Below are 20,812 nucleotides of genomic sequence, written 5' to 3'. Positions count from 1 at the left end.
GACAGTATTATTCTTTTAAAGAAAAAACAATTACTTATGCATCTAATTAACACTGGAAAGCATAAATGCTATACATTATTTAAGCATTTTACAAGCCAACAGTTAAGATGTAACCCACATTCCTATAGAAAGAGAACATAATGTAGAACCACATCTACACACCCAGAACTTGTGGCCCCCTATAGAAGCATCCAGTTTTCACTGATACATCCCTTTAACCACATCAGTAGTATATGAGAGACTTAAGCAGTGATGGAACAAGAGTGACCAGTCCCAAGGTGGAACAGTCTCCAATCTCAGTCATGACTGGAATGTGGGAAAGGCTATTTTTCAGGCACAAATGAGCTGTTAGATGTTTCAATTAGGGCTGTCAATTAATCACAGTTAACTCATGGGATTAACTCAAAAAAATTAATCACGATTAATCATAGTTTTAATCACACTGTTAAACCATAGAATACCAATTTAAATGTATTAAATATTTTCAAATATAATGATTTCAATTACACAGAATACAAAGTGTACAGTGCTCACTTTATATTATTTTCTATTACAAATATTTGTACTGTAAAAATGAGAAACAAAAGAAACAGTATTTTTCAACTCACCTCATACAAATGCTGTAGTGCAATCTCTATTGTGAATGTGCAATTTAAAAATGTAGATTTTTGTTACATAACTGCATTCAAAAACAAAACAATGTAGCACTTTAGACCCTACAAGTCCACCCAATCCTACTTCTTGTTCAGCGAATTGCTAAGACAAACAAGTAGAGCATGCTTTCAAAAAAGCCTTAAAAAAGCAACACTGATGCAGAAACTACAGAACCCGAACCACCAAAAAAAAGTCAACCTTCTGCTGGTCGCAACTGACTCAAATGATGAAAATGAACATACGTCGCTCCGCACTGCTTTGGATGGTTATCAAGCAGAACCCATCATCAGCATGGACACATGTCCTCTGGAATGGTGCTTGAAGCATGAACGGGCACACTTCAGATGACGTAACAAGAAGCGGGCAGCACTGCAAATGTAAACAAACTTGTTTCTCTGAATGATTTGCTGAACAAGAAGTACGACTGAGTGGACTTGTAGGCTCTAAAGTTTTACATTGTTTTGTTTTTGAGTTCAGTTATTTTTTGTACATAATTCTATATTTGTAAGTTCAACTTTAATGATAAAGAGATTGCACTATAGTACTTGTATTAAGTGAACTGAAAAATACTATTTCTTTTGTTTTTTTACAGTACAAATATTTGTAATCAAAAATATAAATTGAGCTCTTTACACTTTGTATTCTGTGTTGTAACTGTAATCAATATATTTAAAAATGTAGAAAACATCCAAAAATATTTAAATAAATGGTATTCTATTATTGTTTAACAATGCTATTAATTATTTTAAAATCACTTGACAGCCCTAATTTCAATCTGTTCCACTGGTCTCATCTAAGATTTTAAGTAGTCACAGAGATATTGCTAACAGTTATGTAATTAATATACTTTAACTTTGTAAAGAAGTACACCTAGCTGTGACAAGGTCTTGGAAAAATCATTACAGTAAAATCAATGTCTCTTCTAAATTTCCATTATTCACTAAACACTACTAAACATTGAACTACTTTTCCTTAGTTTTACACAAAGCAGTTCTCTCAAATTCTAGTTCAGGGGTAGGCAACCTGCGACACGCGAGCTGATTTTCAGTGGCACTCACACCAGTCCAGGGGGCTCTGCATTTTAATTTAATTTTAAATGAAGTTTCTTAAATATTTTAAAAACCTTATTTACTTTACATACAATAGTTTAGTTATATATTATAGACTTATGGAAAGAGACCTTCTAAAAACGTTAAAATGTACGACTGGCACGCGAAACCTTAAATTAGAGTGAATAAATGAAGACTCGGCCCACCACTTCCGAAAGGTTGCCGACCCCTGTTCTAGTCATTAACCTACTTTAATGAAACATATCTACAAGCCTTGTAACCAAGATTCTTTATTTTATAGATGAAGCAGTTAAAGAAACTAGTTAAGAGAAAGAAGAAAAAAAAAATCAGTTAAAGCCACTAAAAAGATTAATCTAGAACTGGCTTCTAAAGGTTTCAATACTGTATTCAAGAATTTCAACACTCAGCATTCAATCAAAGTTACTTTTCTATTTAACCTAAATTAGTTAAGTGAAATAACTGAGTTCCCCGCCTCCAGATATTGACACACATATAAAGGCATACTTACTCCTTCTTCAAGGTTTTCATATTCCACAGTGAAAGATAGCCATCTGAGAATCCCACAACCAGCTGATTGCTCCTGCTTATGTAGCATAAGGTTGTTACAGCTGCTCCAGATGGACTTAGTAACTGGAAACAGAGATGTCGCCCCTCTCTGGTAACAGCTTCTCTTATTTGTGGGATTTCAGCAGGGATCCCGGTGATCACTTCTAGGTCTACACACACACACACACACAAGATCGTGCAACATAAGAGACTGCATTCTTCAGCTTTTTCAGGATAGATGTTAAGAGCTTAGCATTATGCTATATATTACCTAATACCCTATTCCCTGTCAAATGTGCATTGTATGCAATGTTTTCAATTAGTATTTATAATTCAAGTTCATTTTAAGAACACAGGAATTATCAAATTAGATTAGACCAGTAGTCCATCTAGACCAGTATTCTGTCCCAGATACTCTGAAATACAAAAATCCACATAATAGACAATTATGAAATAGATTGGCTCACAGGGTAAGTTTCTTTCTAGACCCTGTCAGTCAGTGGTTTACTTATGCCCTAAAGCATGAAGTTTATTTATATCCTTTAAGCCCATATTCAAAAGCAACCCCCACTATGAAGCCACTGACTAAGATATCTCCATAATAATGGAACGTTGGATGCAATTGAGATATTCCAAATGCAGTTTTGCTTATTTTTTAAATTAGGGTTTTTTAAAAATGTTCCTCTTCTTTCCTTCACATGCCCATGCAGAGTCATTTTCATTTAAACCAAGTGTTTTAAAAAATGGTTACCTAAAATTACGTACAAGATCATATTTAGGCATTTAAGACTCCTTCTTCCATTGAAGTCAAAGGCAAACTTCCACCAACTTCAGTGGTGTAGGATCAGGCTATGCATAAGGATTTAAGTACCTAATTTTACGCTTTTTAAAAAAAAAGTTTTGGCCTTAAGAACCAGGAGATTAGAACATTTTTCAAAGAAAGAATTAGCACATCAGCTAAGAATTCATGGTGTCAAGTAGTCTTCATTTTCAGCAGTCTTCAACCAAACAGATCTTAAAGACACAGGATGCTTATGTTTTACCAGATTGGAAAAAATGGAGTGCACATTCCTCATTTAGGAAACTTGAATTTTCTTACTTCTCGACCAGAAAATCTGTTTAAATTTAAAAACGCTAATTTACCTGATGCCTCTATTTCATTCTGATTACATGACAAATCATCCAAACAAAGGTCAATCAGCAGGATATGACCAACATCTGTAACCACAGCTGCCACACCAAAAAGCCATCGCAGACTCTGGTGCAAATGCTGAGTGCTGACACGGGCTCCACCATGATTAATTATGGGTTCAATAGCAGTTACCTACAAGAAAACTGCATGTTAATTTTTAAGCAATTTGACAAACTATAAATAAAGTTCTGCAATGTAGTACAGGGCAGAAGTTGGCATATTAGGAATACAATTCTGTATTTACATTCTTATTCATAAGATTCAAAAGCAAAGTATTTCCTCAGATTATTAAAAAAAATTTACAGCCCTGAGCAGGAGAAAGAAGGGAGTTCATTATATCTGCTAATTTTTTTTAGAGGAATGTCCTAAGATACTGAACTACAATTCTTTTATTTAATAGAAATACTCTTTAAATGGTGCTCTCTAATATTGCAGCTCACCACTTTCAGTTACCTGTTTGAAAACAATATTAAGGCAAATATCCATTTAAAAAAAAAAAAAAAGCAAAAAAAAAGCTTTGTATTAAAAACTCAAATTGCAAGCGGATTCTTCCTCCGCTCATCTGATGAAAAACATTACCAATGTGAAGGACAGTGCCTTTCCTGTGAAAATAAATTGTACTTGCTATGTAAATCTCGTGAAGTTTTAGGTGTTCTGTAAATTATACTATGTAGTAACTAACCTGCCTAGAAAGAGGGGCCATTTTCACGGTAATTAAACATTCTCACCAACAACTGAAGGCAATTATCAGGATAAGACTATGCAAACCACATACATACATATATACATGTACACACATACATATATAGGTTGCATTTGATTAGATTAACCAAAAAAAAAAAAAAAATCTGAGGAAGTTAGAAATAAGGTCTTTTTAAATGCACATCCCCATGTACTTTTGGGAATACTAACAGAGGAAATCAAGCCTAAAACAATATTGTGAGAGACCACCATCTGTCTTATATGCAAAGCTTGCCTGGGCTGAACAGGAAGAAATGAAATGAATTACTGGGTAATGAAAGCATTTTCTCTAGTTAATTTAAGATTAAAAATGTGACTCTGGATGTGCTAAAGTGCATCCCAGGAAAATACTCAAACACTACAGTAGAAGTTTTAATGTGTGCAGCTTTCTGCACTAAAACTGTACCACAACATAGCCACATATGCTATCCTTTGATTCTCTTATGAATTAGAAGCTGAGCATAGCACACAACCGAAATAATGGAATGTTGTGTGTCATGGGGGGGATGGTTTTATATATAGCACCCTACCAAATTCACAGGGCAGGGGGTTCTACCATGCACCAGGCTAGTCCTGTCCCGGGCTGGGAAGGGACAGGACTTCCTGTTCCCCTGCAAGGGCCGCTCCGGGAGCCAGGTCAGACCCACTTCCGGGAAACTCCCCCAGCTGCAGGAAGCTCCACTGCTACTACCTGGGAGACCAGTTCTGAATGCAGCACAGAAGCAAGGGTGGCTGTCAGCCCCACGACTTGGGTGGGGGTCTGCGGCCCCAGCTATCAGCCTCCCCAACTCGAGTCGGGGACTGACAATAAAACCATGGTATATGGTAACCCACGCCCATACCCTGCAACCCTCACTTCTGCGCTGCTGTTGGCATGGCTTTAGAGCTGGGCGCCTGGCCAGCAGCCACTGCGCTCTCTGGCTGCCCAGCTCTGAAGGCAGCACCCCTGCTGGCAGCAGGGCAGAAGTAAAGGTGGCAATCCCACAACCCCCCTACAATAGTCTTGTGACACTCCCCGCATCCCATGACCTACTTTTGGGTCAGGACCCCCACAGTTACAACACCCTGAAATTTCACATGTAAACATCTGAAACCATGAAATTGACTATTTTAAAAATCCCATGACTGTGAAATTGACCAAAATGGACTGTGAGTTTGGTAGGGCCCTAGTTATGTAAGAAGAACAGGACAAAAAGTCCCTTGCTTCACATGTTAGCCAGAGGGGAGAAAAAAATAGATCTGGAAGCTACACGGTACATCTGCACTGGAGTTGGAGGAGTAATTTCTAGCTTGGGTAGACATACATCCACTAGCTTTGACAGTGCACTAAAATCAGCAGCATGTGTGGCAGTATAGGCTAGCCACCCTCAGCACTTACATGGGGTCACAGATGGGATCATACTTGAGATAGCTAGGCTGTCCCACCACGGCAGCAACCCCGCTATTTTTAGCATGTTAGCTCAATCAAAGCTAGTATACAAAATTACACCTCCAGCTCCACTGCAGACATACCCTCAGTCAGGGTTTATTGTGGTTACACAGCCATGGAATCCAGCTTTCATGTCAGTTCATGTCACAGCAATTCTTATCTTAGCAGTAGCTATAGCAATTTCAATTGCCATCTTTGGCTCCAGATTTCTATAACTCAAGCTTCCTGTTTCCCACACTAGTCAAAGGATTGTCAACAAATTTTTAAAATGGATTAAAAACCTTGCTGAATTAGTCCTGGTGGCAGTAATAAGAAGAGAAGCACTGCAGTAGGATGCTCGCTGAACTCCCTTTCTACAAATGCTGCTTCTGTTTTTTTTTTCTTTATGTAGCTTTTTTCTTTAGCATCTGGCTGCAAATAAAAGTCTTTTGTTGCTTTAACATATAATCTTCCTAGCACTTTCGACTTTACTTTTCCATGCGGGAGCCTCTGAAACAGTGTATTTTTTCCCCCACTGTGCTACAGCCTGGATTTTTGTGTTTCCCTATGCCATTGCCAACTCATATTCCAGAAATGAGCAGACAAAGGGAACTTTCCCCGGCTCACTGAATCTGAATGTTATTCTTCTGCTACCATGTAAATCAGAAAAGTATGTGAAAATGTTTGATACTTTCTCAAAGCAACCATTTAAAAGTGCTAAACCTGTGTGTCATTGATGTGGTCCATTTTTAGATTCCATTAAAAACACTTTTGAAGCAGAATATTTTTAGTCACACCTTTGTTTGTTTATTTTGCTAATTTGTTTTTAATTCACTCCTTGGGAATGATTACTTCTTTTAATATGAAAACACTCTTATGTTAAAGCTCGGTTAGGTGTTAACAGTTTGACACCTTGGCCCAGAGATCCCAAATTAGTGTAAGTGGCATAATTTAATTGACTTCTAAAGAGGTATGACAATTTTTATCAGCTGAGAATCTAGCCCATAATTTCAAGAGTTCATTAATGCCTTAAAAAAAAAGGGGGGGGGGTGGACAGAAGAAATGAATTACAGAAAATGAAAGCTAAACATTTTGTTTAAAGTTTTATTAAAAACAATAGCAAGCATTAAATCATGTTAAATGTGTCAAACACAAAACTTATCCACACAGGGCTACAAAGCCAAGAGAACAGCTTAAATATTTTAGTAATGAAGTTTACAGCAAATTAGTGAAAGACTGAACACACATTAAATAATTAGTTCTTTGTCTACACTAAATTTTATTTGCTTCTCTACGTTCCTAGTCACAGCTCAGGGCATTCCAATCCAATTCAGTGACTGCTTCTAATTCCTGATTAAACTAACCTGAGTCTAATGGAAAGACTGGTAAAAAGCAAAATGAAAGCCACTGTTCAAACACATTTGTAAAAATGTATACTGTTTATTCAAATCTTCCTTGGGCATATATGAAATGTATACCACATAATGTAAGTCTGTATAGAACACAAGGTTATCAACAGTAAAAAAAAAAAAAAAAAATCCAGATAAACTCTTGCCTTCTCTCTAAAGTTTCCAAGCCTTTACCACCCAACAGCCAGCCTCCCCGATAAATACCTTCATGCTTTCTCCACACAATTTTTAATGCATGGGAAAAACTCTGTAACATAATCCACATTCAGTATTTAATTCTCTTTAAAAATCCCTCCTGAAGACTCACCTCTGCCAAGATACCTACAAAACTCTACTTGCTGATCATGGCTAGGAAAAGTGATGACCTGTGACCATCCCTCTTACCTTGCCTTCCTTTCCCTACTTCCTTTGTCCTATTAACTTCCCATTGCTTACCCAACCTGAATCTCAATTAATCTTTTTTGAAAAGCCCAATAAAACATGTAACAAAACTATGCCAATTCTTCACCTCATTAATTGCTTATATGTTATGTACCATCCTCTACCCTTCATCGTTTGTCTTGTAGACTAAGCCCTTCAGGGCAGAGAAGAAAGTCTCCTGTTAGTCCAGCACCTAGCACAATGGGACCCTAATTCCCAATGGGACCTTTGAGTGCTACTATAATGTAAGTGCTTACTACTACAGATGACACCCAAGAGTTTAAAAACTCCCACAAAAGGTAAGACTCAAACTGTTCAGAAAAGGGAGGCAGTGAAAGAAGTCATTGTGAAGGCAACTCAAATTGTTGCAGACACTAAGGTGATTAAAGTGCAAAGAATCCTTCATGCTCCTAGCAATCTGATTTGGACATTGTCTACATTCAGAAAATTTGCATAGTTATTAACTACATTGATTTAATAAGTTTTCAATGGTGAAAAGAATTGATGGTAGCTACACCAGTGAAAGCTTTCTGAATGTAGACAAAACCATAGTGAGAGGGGTACCCATGAATCAGACGTGCCAGTGCAAGGGAGAAGGAATTGTCACTTAAATGCTTAGAAAGATCTCTATACTTCCCACAACAAAACAGGTTTATATAACTAGGGCTACATCCTCACTACGGGGGGGGGGGGGGGGGGGGGGGGGTGTGGTGTGGTGTCGATTTAAGATATGCAAATTCAGCTACGCGAATAGCGTAGCTGAATTCGACATATCGGAGCCGACGTACCCCGCTGTGAGGACGGCGGCAAATCGACCTCCGCAGCTCCCCCGTCGACGGCGCTTACTCCTACCTCCGCTGGTGGAGTACAAGCGTTGATTCGGGGATCGATTGTGGCATCCTGACGAGACGCGATAATTCGATCCCCGAGAGATAGATTTCTACCCGCCGATTCAGGCGGGTAGTGTAGACGTAGCCTAATTTAATTAATAGGTTCTTTGCCTGCATTACTAAAGTTTCACTTACACAACATCGTTGTGGCAATTACAGGAATTAATCACAGAGAAAAGCAGTATTAGGTCAGTATAATATTTTTAGCTGGCAAAACTATTTAGCAGGTGGAACAAAGGAGAGGTGACCAGCCAACTCTCTGCAGACCACTAAATGTTCTCTGAAGCACAGCTTGAGAACCTCTGGTTTAACAAGGGGCAATATCACCTACTTTCTATTCTTCATTCTGTGGGAGAGGTAGCATTGGGGATGAGGCCAGTAATGAGGGAAGGATAGGTTTTGGGGAAAAGGTGGACATCCGATTCTCCTTCAGTCCCTCTATTCCAAGTTAGAATGTGCCATCATAGAAAGGTACAACACTTTCAACTGGGATCGTTGTTCCATCTCAATAAGCAATAGCTACAACTTTCTATTGGCTAGTTTCCTTAAGAGAAGGGGTGACTGAAGGTCATGAGCAACTCCAGACAGTTAAACCAGTTAAGAAAGTAGGGTCCAAAGTCCAAAATGTTTCTTTTTAGATATTATCTAATTTGGGGTACTAATCATATATGCAGGAAACAGACTTGCAAGGAAGTTGCGCTTCCCACTAGATGCAAGCTCACCTGTGGACATGAAGATAACTGGTTTGCTAATGCCCCCTGCCTTATTCCAAAACACAAGAGAAAGTTCACAAGTCTAAGTGCAGTGTCTCCGGTTAGCTAGTTTGAGATTCTAGGGGAGTCGTTGTAATTTATTTACAACACGATCAATTTCTAAGATTTGGAATTTTATTAAAGAGGTTGTCATTTTACTCTAAGAGCTATTAAGAATGTGTGTGGGAAGGGGGCCTAAAGTATACAGGGTTTGGTTGTTTTTAGGTTTATATGGACAACTGGCTCTTCACATCTTTCATCCCCTTCTACTCACAAAAATGTAGGATTGGAAGGGACCTCGAGAGGTCATCTACTCCAGCCCCCTCTTTTGAGAGACCTAGCAGGCCAAGTAAACTTAGACCATCCTTAACAGATGTTTGGCTAACTTGTTCTTAAAAATCTTGACTGACGGGGATTCCACAGTCTTCCTTGGAAGCCTATTCCAGATTTTAATTATTCTTATAGTTAGAACAATTTTCCTAATATCTAACCTAAACCTCCCTTGCTGCAGATTAAGTCCATTACTTCTTGTCCTACTTTTGGTGGACACGGAGGACAGTAATCAATTGTTCTCTTTATAACAGTCCTCAACATATGTGAAGATTTAATTCCCTCACAGTCTTCTTTTCTCAAGACTAAACATGCCCAATGTTTTTAACCTTTCCTCATAGCTCCGGTGTCTTAAGCCTTTTGTCATTTTTGCTGCTTTCCTCTGGACCCTCCAGTTAATCCATGTCTTTCCTAAACTGTGGCACCCAAAACTGGACACAACACTCCAGTTGAGGCCTCACCAGTGTTGAGCAGAGAAAGACAATTAGATATGACACTCCTGTTTTCACACCCCAGAATGATATTAGCCTTTTTCACAACTGAGTCACACAGCTGGCTCATACCCAACTTATGATCCACTATAACCCCCAGATACTTTTCTGCAGTACTACTCCCTAGACAGTTATTCCCCATTTTGCATTTGATTTTTCTTTCCTGACTGTAGTACTTTGCACTGGTCTTTACTGAATTTCATCTGGTTGATTTCAGACCAACTGCCCAATTTATCAAGATCATTTTTAACTCTAGTCCTGTCCTTCAAAGTGCTAGCAACTCCTACCAGCTTGGAGTCACTTTGAATAATGCAACAGCTAAGAAACCTGTAGTATCTTGTTCTGTAGTACAAGTGAATTTTTTTTTTTTTTTTTTTTTTTTTTTTACTTTCAGCATTAGTTAAGAGACAGTTGGTACCTTCCAACCCAAGTTTTGATATCAAGACTAAGTCCACTATGTATTGTAAGTTGATATTTTTGCAGCCATCAATATAAAACCTTCCTCGAAACAGAATTCTATGGCATACAACAGAATAGAAGCTTTGCTTTTAGATTAAAAAGTACATACCCTTCCTGGAAGAACAACTGCTTTAACCACTCTTGATACTCCAAGGTCATACAGACAGAGAACACTCCCTTCTGCTTCTTCCAATCCAACTAGTAGTCCAGTTCTTTTCTGCCAGGAAAATTCCTTCACTACAAGGACAGTGGGTGGGTGTTCATTTACTCCATTAAAACTATATGCAGACAGCCGTTCTCCCGTGATAGAGTTTACTACCTCAAGCTGAGGACCACAGGCCAAGCAAGCCAGGCCATTTCTCCCTAGAAAGAAGTAAGGGGGAAAGTTTATGTAAGAATGATAAACACAGAAGGATTCATTTGAAATTATAAGATATTAGATTATGATGTGGGGATGAGTCCTCCCAAAATAGTTTAGTTAGAAATGTACACAGTTTTAATTTATTACTATGTCTAAGTTTGAGACTGTGCACGCATGCACACACACAAAACAGAATTAACATGCACTTTTACTACAACTTGAAATCTAAGAACAATGAGATCTACATAGAGCTAGGACCGAGCAGGTTACTGAATTACAGGTAACAGCTGCATTTTGGGAAAAGTTTGCCTCCTGGCTTCATAAAGCTATTGGTAAACTCACCTGATGCATCTTAATGGAGCCAACACATTTTACTTGTGAAATGTATCACTACTGTGTGTATTTAGATAACCCACAGTCACAAGTAATTATTAATTCCAACACAATACCAAGTTTCAGAGGAAGATGATTACCTCCAGCAAACTTCCCACGAAGTACAGATTCTAGTGTTATCTCATCTTCTCCAAGAGCCTGAACAGTCACTTCTGGAAATTGCAGCAGACTGCTTGTTACCTGAGCTGTTAGGTCTCGCATATTTCACTGTAAATAAAGAACTACAATAAATAAGTGTACTTAGTCAGCACCTAACAAATCTGACATTTTATAAAAGAGTTTATCAATCAATACAACACTCCGAATTATCCGTAGTTCTTTCCATCATATCCAATAGTATCAAAATATTTCTCCCTACAACTTTCTCCTAAATACCTATGTACAAGTATATTGTAGCAACTTAAATGGCCCATTTTGTAAATTTTGGCAACTAATTTAAACCACCACCTTTGGATAGAGATAGGAGACACAGATTGACTTTCAAACCATTTTTCTTTTCCCCAAGAATTGGAATATTCATCTCATGATGAAAAAAAAAAAAAAAGATCAGAAAGAACTGTCTAAAGTTTTTTTTTTTTTTTTAAATAAAAAAGTCAATTCTTCCTGTCCCCTCACCCACTGATGACTACTTTTGATCCTTAGGCTTATAAACAAGCAAAAACTTTGGTGCCATAAAATTATTTGTCTACATCAGCTGCTCAGTGCACGTTCCACTTTCTCAGCCACTCACTCTTGTACATTCAGGCAGGAATAATAAGGCCAACTAGTGACCCCACAGAGTAGTGTGCTGAATTTCTTGCTCTTTAGATGCCTGTAAGGTCATCAGTAACCTGAAGGACAACAGTACTAATGCCATAAGAACGGCCGTACTGGGTCAGACCAAAGGTCCATCTAGCCCAGTATCCTGTCTACCGACAGTGGCCAAGGCCAGGTGCCCCAGAGGGAGTGAACCTAACAGGTAATGATCAAGTGATCTCTCTCCTGCCATCCATCTCCACCCTCTGACAAACAGAGGCTAGGGACACTGTTCCTTACTCATCGTGGCTAATAGCCATTAATGGACTTAACCTCCATGAATTTATCCAGTTCTCTTTTAAACGCTGTTATAGTCCTAGCCTTCACAACCTCCTCAGGCAAGGAGTTCCACAAGTTGACTGTGCACTGCGTGAAGAACTTCCTTGTATTTGTTTTAAACCTGTTGCCTATTAATTTCATTTGGTGACCCCTAGTTCTTGTATTATGGGAATAAGTAAGTAACTTTTCCTTATCTACTTTCTCCACATCACTTATAATTTTATATACCTCTATCATATCCCCCCTTAGTCTCCTCTTTTCCAAGCTGAAAAATCCTAGCCTCTAATCTCTCCTCATATGGGACCCTCTCCAAACCCCTAATCATTTTAGTTGCCAAGGTTATGGCAGGTAAGTAAATGAGGAAGAACTTAAGTCTATCCACTTACTTGTTAGTAAAATAGTAACTGTTAAAACAATCTTTTTTAAAAGATATTTCAATTCACCATTAAGCATTGGGGTTTTTGGTTCCCTCCCCCTTAATTGTATAGTTTATTTTGGCAATTATTCCTCCTCATGTTAGAGCACAACAAATAAGGGCCTCCAACAGTCTGCTGAGTTCATGGACTTTGACCATTAGCTCAGCAAATCTTTTTGAAATTCCATTGCCTCTGGTGTAGATTTAAAGAATTTTTCAGAAAACAGATCACACACACAGACCCAACAATAGATTATCAACCAGGTCAACAGGTAAGATATTGTGCAGAGTTTTTTTTAATGACAAATTTGTGGTTCTATTATAAATCTATTCTTGGAGATAATCAGTAAACTCATTTGAGGATATAATACAATAAATTTCAGAATGGATCTAATAGAAAAGAAACAGTTGGATACAAACTGTTAGAATAACAAAATCTACAAAATACTCCTCTGGGATCTTTCTAGTAAAGGGCTTGATGTTTTAGGACCACAACTTTCCAAGATCTCTTCCTTTTGACTCCTTTCACAGTATTCTGACACTCCAGATAGAATATTTTTAATGTGGTACTTTGGGACTCAAATAATACTTCTGATTCCCAGGAAGACTCATCTTATCAAATTTCAGAGGATGGTTTTATCTTATTGCATAGGAAATTCATCAGTTTCAAGAAGAGCACGTAGTCACATGTACAGAGATAAGTGTCTCTATTTCCAGCAAGAAACTCCTTTTGGAGGAAAAACCTTTAATGTTTTGATACAAGAAGTCAGAGTTTGACTCCGCAGGAATAAAAGCTGTGTTATCATGGGGACTTCAATCTGAGTGACATATGCTGGAGGTCTCATCCTGCCAGTACTAAAACATACTCAGAATTTCTAAAAATTATAGATGACAGTTTCTTAACTGAAGAAGTATTGCATCCAACACAGGGGAATTCTGTATTAGACCTCATCTGACAGATAAAGAGGAATTGATATAGAATTAAAAACTATTGATAGTTTACAAGTGATTATGGCTTGATTACATTTATATACAAAGAGAATAAAATTCAAACCAGTAGTAAATAAATATATATATACACACACACATTCATGCGCACTTTAAAAGGGCTAATTTCACAAAGCTGGAAACCATTTTGAATCAAATCAGGTAGGAGAAAAATGTGAATGTCAATGGGGAACTATTTAAGAATAGTTTACTAGATGCCCCAAACCCCACAATTCCCTGATCAAGAAGGACAGCCATCCTGGTTAAAAAGCCAACCTGGCTTAGAGGGAAAGTGAAAGCAGATATAAAAACACCACAAATGGAAGTTGATAGCAATGAATATAAATCAGAGGCTAGGAATTGAAGAAAACTGAAGCCAAAGGGGACAAATAAAAATCTACAGCCAGCAGAGTTAAGGACAATAAGAAGGAATTTTTAATTTGTACCAGGAACAAAAGGAACCCTAATAATGGTACAGGTCCATTACTAGATGGAAACAGTAGAGTTGTCAACAATAATGCAAAAAAGGCAAAAGTCTTCAATAAATATTTCTGTTCTGTATTTTGGAAAAAGTCAGATGTAGTTATATGACATAATGATAATATACCATCCCAACAGTAACTAAGCAGGATGTTTAGCAACAGCTGCTAAAAATGTCTAGCTTTAAATCAGCAGGTCCAGATAACTTGCATGCAAGAGTTTTAAAAGATCTGGCTCAGGTGCTCTCTGGACAATTAGTGTTGATTTTCAACAAGTCTTGGAACATCGGAGAAGTTTCAGAGGACTGGAAAAAAGCTAATGTTGGGCCAATATTTAAAAAAGATAATTACAGGCCTGTCAGCCTGACATTGAACCTAGACAAAATGCTGATATGGGACTCAATTAAAAAAATTAAATCAGGGTAATATAATTAATGCCAATCAAGGTAGGTTTATGGAAAATAGATCCTGGCAAACTTAACTTGACTTTTTGTGAGATTATGAGTTTGGTTGATAATGGTAATATTGTGGATGTAATATACTTAATGTAGGAGCTGGATTTTATAATGTACTATGAGAATTAATGTATGATTTGATTTCATCCTGTCAGCCACCCTTTTTGAACAGCAGAAAGGAATGACAGACCAGAACAATCCTTATGAGTGATTATGGTTGGGGGGAGGGATAGCTCAGTGAGCACTGGCCTGCTAAACACAGGGTTGTGAGTTCAATCCTTGAGGGGGCCACTTAGGGATCTGAGGCAAAATCAGTACTTGGTCCTGCTAGTGAAGCCAGGGGGCTGGACTTGATGACCTTTCAAGGTCCCTTCCAGTTCTAGGAGATAGGATATCTCCATTAATTAAAAAAAAAATTATCCTAAAACAAAAGGGTGACCATAAGTTATAATGTCTACTATGGTTTCCTATATGTATTACAAATTAGGCACTCTAGTTAAATATACATTTCTTTGTTTTAAGGTTTAGTAAGTAAGAGACAGGATTCTCTATTGTGTCTATGTTAAGTAGATTAGAGGAACATTGAAGGCCTGGGTCTCAATGTAAATTGTCTTGGTTATTGATTGTAAAACTTAGCAAGGTTTAATTTGCAATGCCTTTTTGCTCGATATAAAATACTACTGTTTGTATTCTCAATCTGTTTGTGCGAATGAAGAATGTATGCATCAGGAAAAGATAAGGTGTGAAGGCCATTGTTATAACCAGATGGTCAAGGAAGAAGTGAAAAGACTTAAAGGACATCAAAGAATCATCAACGCGCATCCATGATGAAGGGCAGATAGATGACCCTGAGGTGAAGGCTGGCACCCCTAAGAACAACTGATTAAATCAGAACAAAGGACAGGATGACCCTCTCAGAGGTGTACTGGAATGTAACACGGCTGCTACTCTGAAACCAATTAAGAAGTAACCGGTCACAAACTGACACAGCAAAATCCATAGACCTCAACAGAGGAAAAAAACTTATAAGAACAGGTTTCAGAGTAGCAGCCGTGTTAGTCTGTATCCGCAAAAAGAACAGGAGTACTTGTGGCACCTTAGAGACTAACAAATTTATTAGAGCATAAGAACAGGGTGTTTGGCCATGGGACTTTGGGTTCGTCTTGCCACACTCCAGGTGCATCGGATTGCGACCAACAAGAGCCCAGCTCAACAAGAGCCCAGCTCCACACTCGTGCTCAATCTAAGTGGCCATTAGATTGACTCGAGCTACAACAGACTGGTAACTATGAACATCACTGGCGGGGGGGGAAGAGAGAGAGAGAGAGAGAGAGAGAGAAAAGCATATGCTAACTGTTGTATTTTCAATAAATGCTGCGTATTTACCTTCCTCTATAAAGATCCCGTGTGCTTTGTATGAGCATAACTAACACTTCTGATACTGCATTACATTCTGATTAGAATAATACAAAATCAACACAGCACACATTAAATGGAATAAAAACTAGCTAACTGATAGGTCTGAAAATGCAACTGTAAACAGGAAATTATCAAGTGTGTCCTAGTAGGATCCCCCCAGATATCACTTCTCGGCCCTATAGTATTGAACATTTTTATCAATGACCTGAAAAAAAACAACATCATTACAGATCAAGTTTACAAATGGCACAAAGATTGGGGGAGCGGTAAAAAAAAAAAAAGAATAGGACAGATCACTGATATACAGCAATCTAGATCACTTGGTAAGCAGGATGTAAATAAACAGTACGTGTTTTAATATGGCCAAATGTAGAGTCATACTTCTAGAAATAAATAATGTAGGCCATACTTACAGGTTGGGGGCTCTATCCTGAGAATCAGTGACGCTGAAAAGGGCTTCGGAGTCATGAGCCCTAAGGCCTCGTCTACACTTGTAGCTGTACAGCGCTGTGAGGTAAACCTCTCTTCGTACAGCTGAGTAGGGAAAAGCGCTGCAGTCTGTCCACACTGACAGATGCCAGCGCAGTGGGGTGGCCATACTTGTAACATTTGCAGCTGTGTTGGGAGCGGTGCATTATGGGCAGCTATCCCAGCATTCATGTGGCTGCAACGTGCTTTTCAAAACGGGGGGGTGGGGTGGATTGTGACAGGGAGCGTGGGGGGGGAGAGAGTGCTCTTTGGAGCATGTCAGCTCTCTACTTTGCAAGTTCCGAACTCCCGGCCCTGCTCATTCATTTACTCACTCAAAGCAAGCTGCAAACTATTTGCTTTTCTCTGCGGTAGGAGCTTTGAAACCGGCACTTCCGCATTCCTGCAGCCGGTCACAACAATGGAGAGGATTGGCCACTTGACAAGATGATTAATACAGCGCTGCAAGCGTTTACACTCACACCTGTGAGTCGTAGCCACTCCGCTGCAGCTGTTATTCCTCTCGGAGATGTGGAGTACCTGCAGCGGTGTACCCAGGGAGATACAGCGCTGCAAGTGCCCTGCCAGTGTGGACAGGGAGTGAGTTACAGCGCTGGGGGAGGCTTTACAGCTCTGTAACTTGCAAGTGTAGCCAAGGCCTAAGTGTGATACTGTGGCCAAAAGGGCTAATGTGATCCTTGGAAGTATTAACAGAGCAATAGTGAGTTAAGAGTTAGGGAGATTATATTACCTTTGTATTTGGCACTGGAGCAACCACTACCAGAATACTATGTCCAGTTCTGGTATCCACAATACAAGAATGATGTTGATAAATTGGAGAGGGTTCAGAGAAGAACCATGGAATTGATGAAAGGATTGAAAACATACCTTATAGTGAAAGACTCCAAAAGTTCAATCTATTTACCTTTACTAAGAGAAGGTTAAGGTTACTTGATCACAGTCTTTAAGTACCTACATGAAGAACAGAAATTTGGTAATAGAGGGCTCTTCAATTTAGCAGACAAGGTATAACGAGATCCAAGGCTGGAAATAGAAGCTAGACAAATTCAGACTAGAATTAATGTGAATGTTTTTTTTTTTTTTAACAGTGAGGGAAATTAATCATCTGAACTATTTAAGAAGTGCTGCGATGGATTCTCTATCATTGGAAAATTTTAAAATCAAGAAAGAGCGTTCTAAAATATATATATGTTCTAGTTCAAACTAGAATTAATTCAGGGAAGTCCTATGGTAAATATTAGAATACAGGCGATCAGACTAGATTATCACAATATTCTTTTCTGGCTGTATAATCTATGGCTTGGAAGGAGGACGTCAAGGCAGGGGCAGTACCTGAATTTTCAGATTTATGAGATTAACAAGAGTAAATTGAGAGCGTCATTCTTGAAATAAAGCACACACAAGTCTCCACAGAAATTTAATGAAAGCACTCCTGTTGTTCTTGGGCCAGTTTTGACCCATGTCCTTTTAAATATCCTTATATATTATGAAGTAGTTACAACTGGTCACTAAGGTTAATCCGAAAGAAATTAATTTGATTCACCAAAATGAACATAAACTACTGAGTAATTAGATGACTGTATTGGTGTAATCTGTCTTTCTGCTCCCTACTGCTTGTCAACTTCAGTCCTCATGTCACATCTAAAGTTTAGATTGCAGACTTTTTCAGGCAGGGACCATGTCTTTTTTAATGTCTTCTGAGAAGAGTTTAGCAAGCTCGGGCACTATAAAATAAATACTGGACAAAGTTTTGTGGGAGAACTTAAAGGCATTAATATCCTGGATGCTCAGATGACAGAACTACATACAGCCACGTAGAAAAGAATGAGTGACAGTCCAGGTATATAAAAGAATAAAGCTGCTGATTTATGAAAACCAGGTGTGCTAATGGGGGGGGGTTAAAAGAGTTCTTGACAGTGTAATGAAACTGAATTTTTTAAAAGGTTGTTACAAGATATTAAGACAGACAGACCACGTATAATTCAATATCCTACACTTCCACAAAGGCTTGCCTTCGCATACAGCGCTACAGCTGAGCCGCTGAAACGCTTTAGTAAAGATGCTCCTACGCTGACAAGAGAGCTTCTCCCATCAGTGTAGTCAATCCATCTCCTCAAGAAGTAGTAGCTATGTCAATAGGAGAAGCTCTTGTTGACATAGCACAGTCTACACCGGGGAATTATCAGTATAACTACATCATTCAGGGGGATGGATTTTTCACATACCTGAGCGACGTATAACAGACCTATATCGGTATAACTAGTTATACTGATATAGGTCGGTAGCGTACACCTGGCCCAAGAGAGATAAGCCCTGCCTACACTATGAACGGACCTGATGGTGGCAGTAATAGTCAGGAACAGGTGTGATGGAAAGGGAATTTTTCATATTTTGGATGAATAGTGTATATGCCTCAGTTTCCTTTGTGTGCAGCATGGTTAAGTAGGTGGGGAGGGAAAGTATGTTTATTCTTTGCAGAGATCCAGGTGTGACTGGGGACCATATCTTCTGGGACTCTCCACGGACAATTGCCTGGATTTTGGCATCTAGCAACTAACGACCATGAAGGGCTCATGCTCTGCAGGAAACCAGCCAGGTTTGACCAGCTGGAGAACAAAGGGCTATCGAGGAGGGCCAGGTGACTATGTTTGCCCTGGAACAAGAACAAAGGACTAATGAGGGGTCAGGGGACTGTTAAGGGATCAGAGAGCTCTGGGCTCTGAACTGACCCAGATGGACTATGCTGTAACCTTCTGTTTTCTGTGATAACCAAGGACTTTCCACGCTGTATTCCAGACATCTAATAAACTCTTCTGCTTTTACAAAACTGGCAGAGAGTCACTCCAGATTAAGGAAACTGGGAGTACATTACTCCCTTTGGGTACGTAAATCTCCCTCCGGGGTCCAAACCAGGTGGGAGATTCTACAGGGAGTTCATGGCAAAAGGAAGCGAAGCCAAAGGCTCTGAGATTTGGTCCCAGGAGGCAGTGAAGCCAAGGGACTTATCCCAGTGAGAGAGAGACATCCTAAGGGTGGTCATCACAGGGATGTTCCAGAGCTGTTTGAAAGCACTGGACCTGTGGATCTGTGACCACAGGTCCTGCTGAAACTGGTGCAGATAACCATTTAAGTGTTAGGGCTGGTCTCCACTACTGGTAGATCAACATTGCTGCAATCAATGCAGCAGGGATCGATTTAGCAGGTCTAATGGAGACGCAGTAAATCAATGGCAGATCGTTCTCCAGTCGACCCCAGCTCTCCAAGAAGAGTAAGGGAAGTCGACCGGAGCGTGTCTCCCGTTGACTCAGCGCCGCGAAGACACAGGGGTAAGTCAACCTAAGCTACGTCGAATCCAGCTAGGTTATTCACGCAGGCAGAGTAGCATAACTTAGGTCGACTTACCCCAATAGTGAAGACAAGCCTTAAGTGTTGATGAAACAAAGCCTTTTTCAAAATCATACATCCTGGCAACTAAGTTGTTTTCAACATCAATTCAGCAGCACCTACTGTTCACAATTTGTCATTAACTGGTCGGTTCATCAGTGTAAATGGACTATGGTGATCTAGATTTAACCAATAAAATGTATGACAGTTACATAGGCATTTTTGTTAGTCTGCTGCTATTCACTCTGGTAGGTGGTGCAAACACACAACATCTCTGATATGCAGATTTAGAAGCCTAATTTTAGGCCCCCTGGTTTGAAAACTTTGGCCACTGTATTTGGCATTTACTCTGAACAAGTATAATCATAATGGTGGTAAGAGCGCCTATGCATCATTTAGAACCTTATGTGTAGACACTGGTGTGTGAAGACATTCCAGGGACTTATAACTAAGGCTACGATTATGTCACATAGGTCATGGAAACTGACTTCCAGAGACCCTGCCCTGGAGGCTGAAGCTGTCAGCAGGCAGCCCCACAGCTCTCAGCTGCTGCAGGAGAGGGCCCCCTGCAGCTGCCCAGCCAGGGCGGGCCAGAGGGGACCCCAGAAACCCTAGAAGCTGTGGATGCTGGACCCTCCTCATTTTGTCAGGGGTATTTTTAGTAAAAATCACAGTAGGTCATGGGCTTCCGTTAATTTTTGCTTATTGCCCGTGACCTGTCAGTGATTTTTACTAAAAATATCCCTGGCAAAATCTAAGCCTTACTTAGAACACTGGTTGCAACCTAAATGTTGTAGTGCAAATAAAGCTCTTACATTATCAGTGCATGCTGGAAGAGAGATTATAGACCGTTGAGATGCCATTTATAACAACTACCTTGGAAGACAGACACTGTGTGGAAACAGCCATACCATTAGAAGGAACAAAATTTACAATTAAGTTATGTACAAGCAGTAACCTAGCTTTAGAGGGCAGGGGGAAGGGATGCTGAGGG

The 20,812-nt window shown here is 39.3% G+C and overlaps 1 protein-coding gene across 2 annotated transcripts in view; it reads right to left on the bottom strand.

The window, feature by feature from the left end:
* AHCTF1 (AT-hook containing transcription factor 1) overlaps positions 1-20,812 on the bottom strand; it is a 76,365-nt gene that overhangs the window by 48,978 nt on the left and 6,575 nt on the right. For both annotated transcript variants that reach the window (XM_034764977.1, XM_034764978.1), the window contains exons 2-5: positions 11,197-11,323; positions 10,472-10,725; positions 3,414-3,594; positions 2,233-2,440 (exon numbers count right to left, since the gene is read on the bottom strand). In XM_034764977.1, coding sequence (XP_034620868.1) covers positions 2,233-2,440; positions 3,414-3,594; positions 10,472-10,725; positions 11,197-11,317 — 764 coding nt within the window. In that variant the 5' untranslated portion in view covers positions 11,318-11,323. The remainder of the gene's footprint in view (positions 1-2,232; positions 2,441-3,413; positions 3,595-10,471; positions 10,726-11,196; positions 11,324-20,812) is intronic.

The sequence above is a fragment of the Trachemys scripta genome, chromosome 3, assembly GCF_013100865.1.
Source record: "Trachemys scripta elegans isolate TJP31775 chromosome 3, CAS_Tse_1.0, whole genome shotgun sequence".
NCBI lineage: Eukaryota > Metazoa > Chordata > Testudines > Emydidae > Trachemys > Trachemys scripta.
The sequence above is the reverse complement of the archived record's forward strand: the minus strand, read 5'-3'. Positions and strand labels throughout refer to the sequence as shown.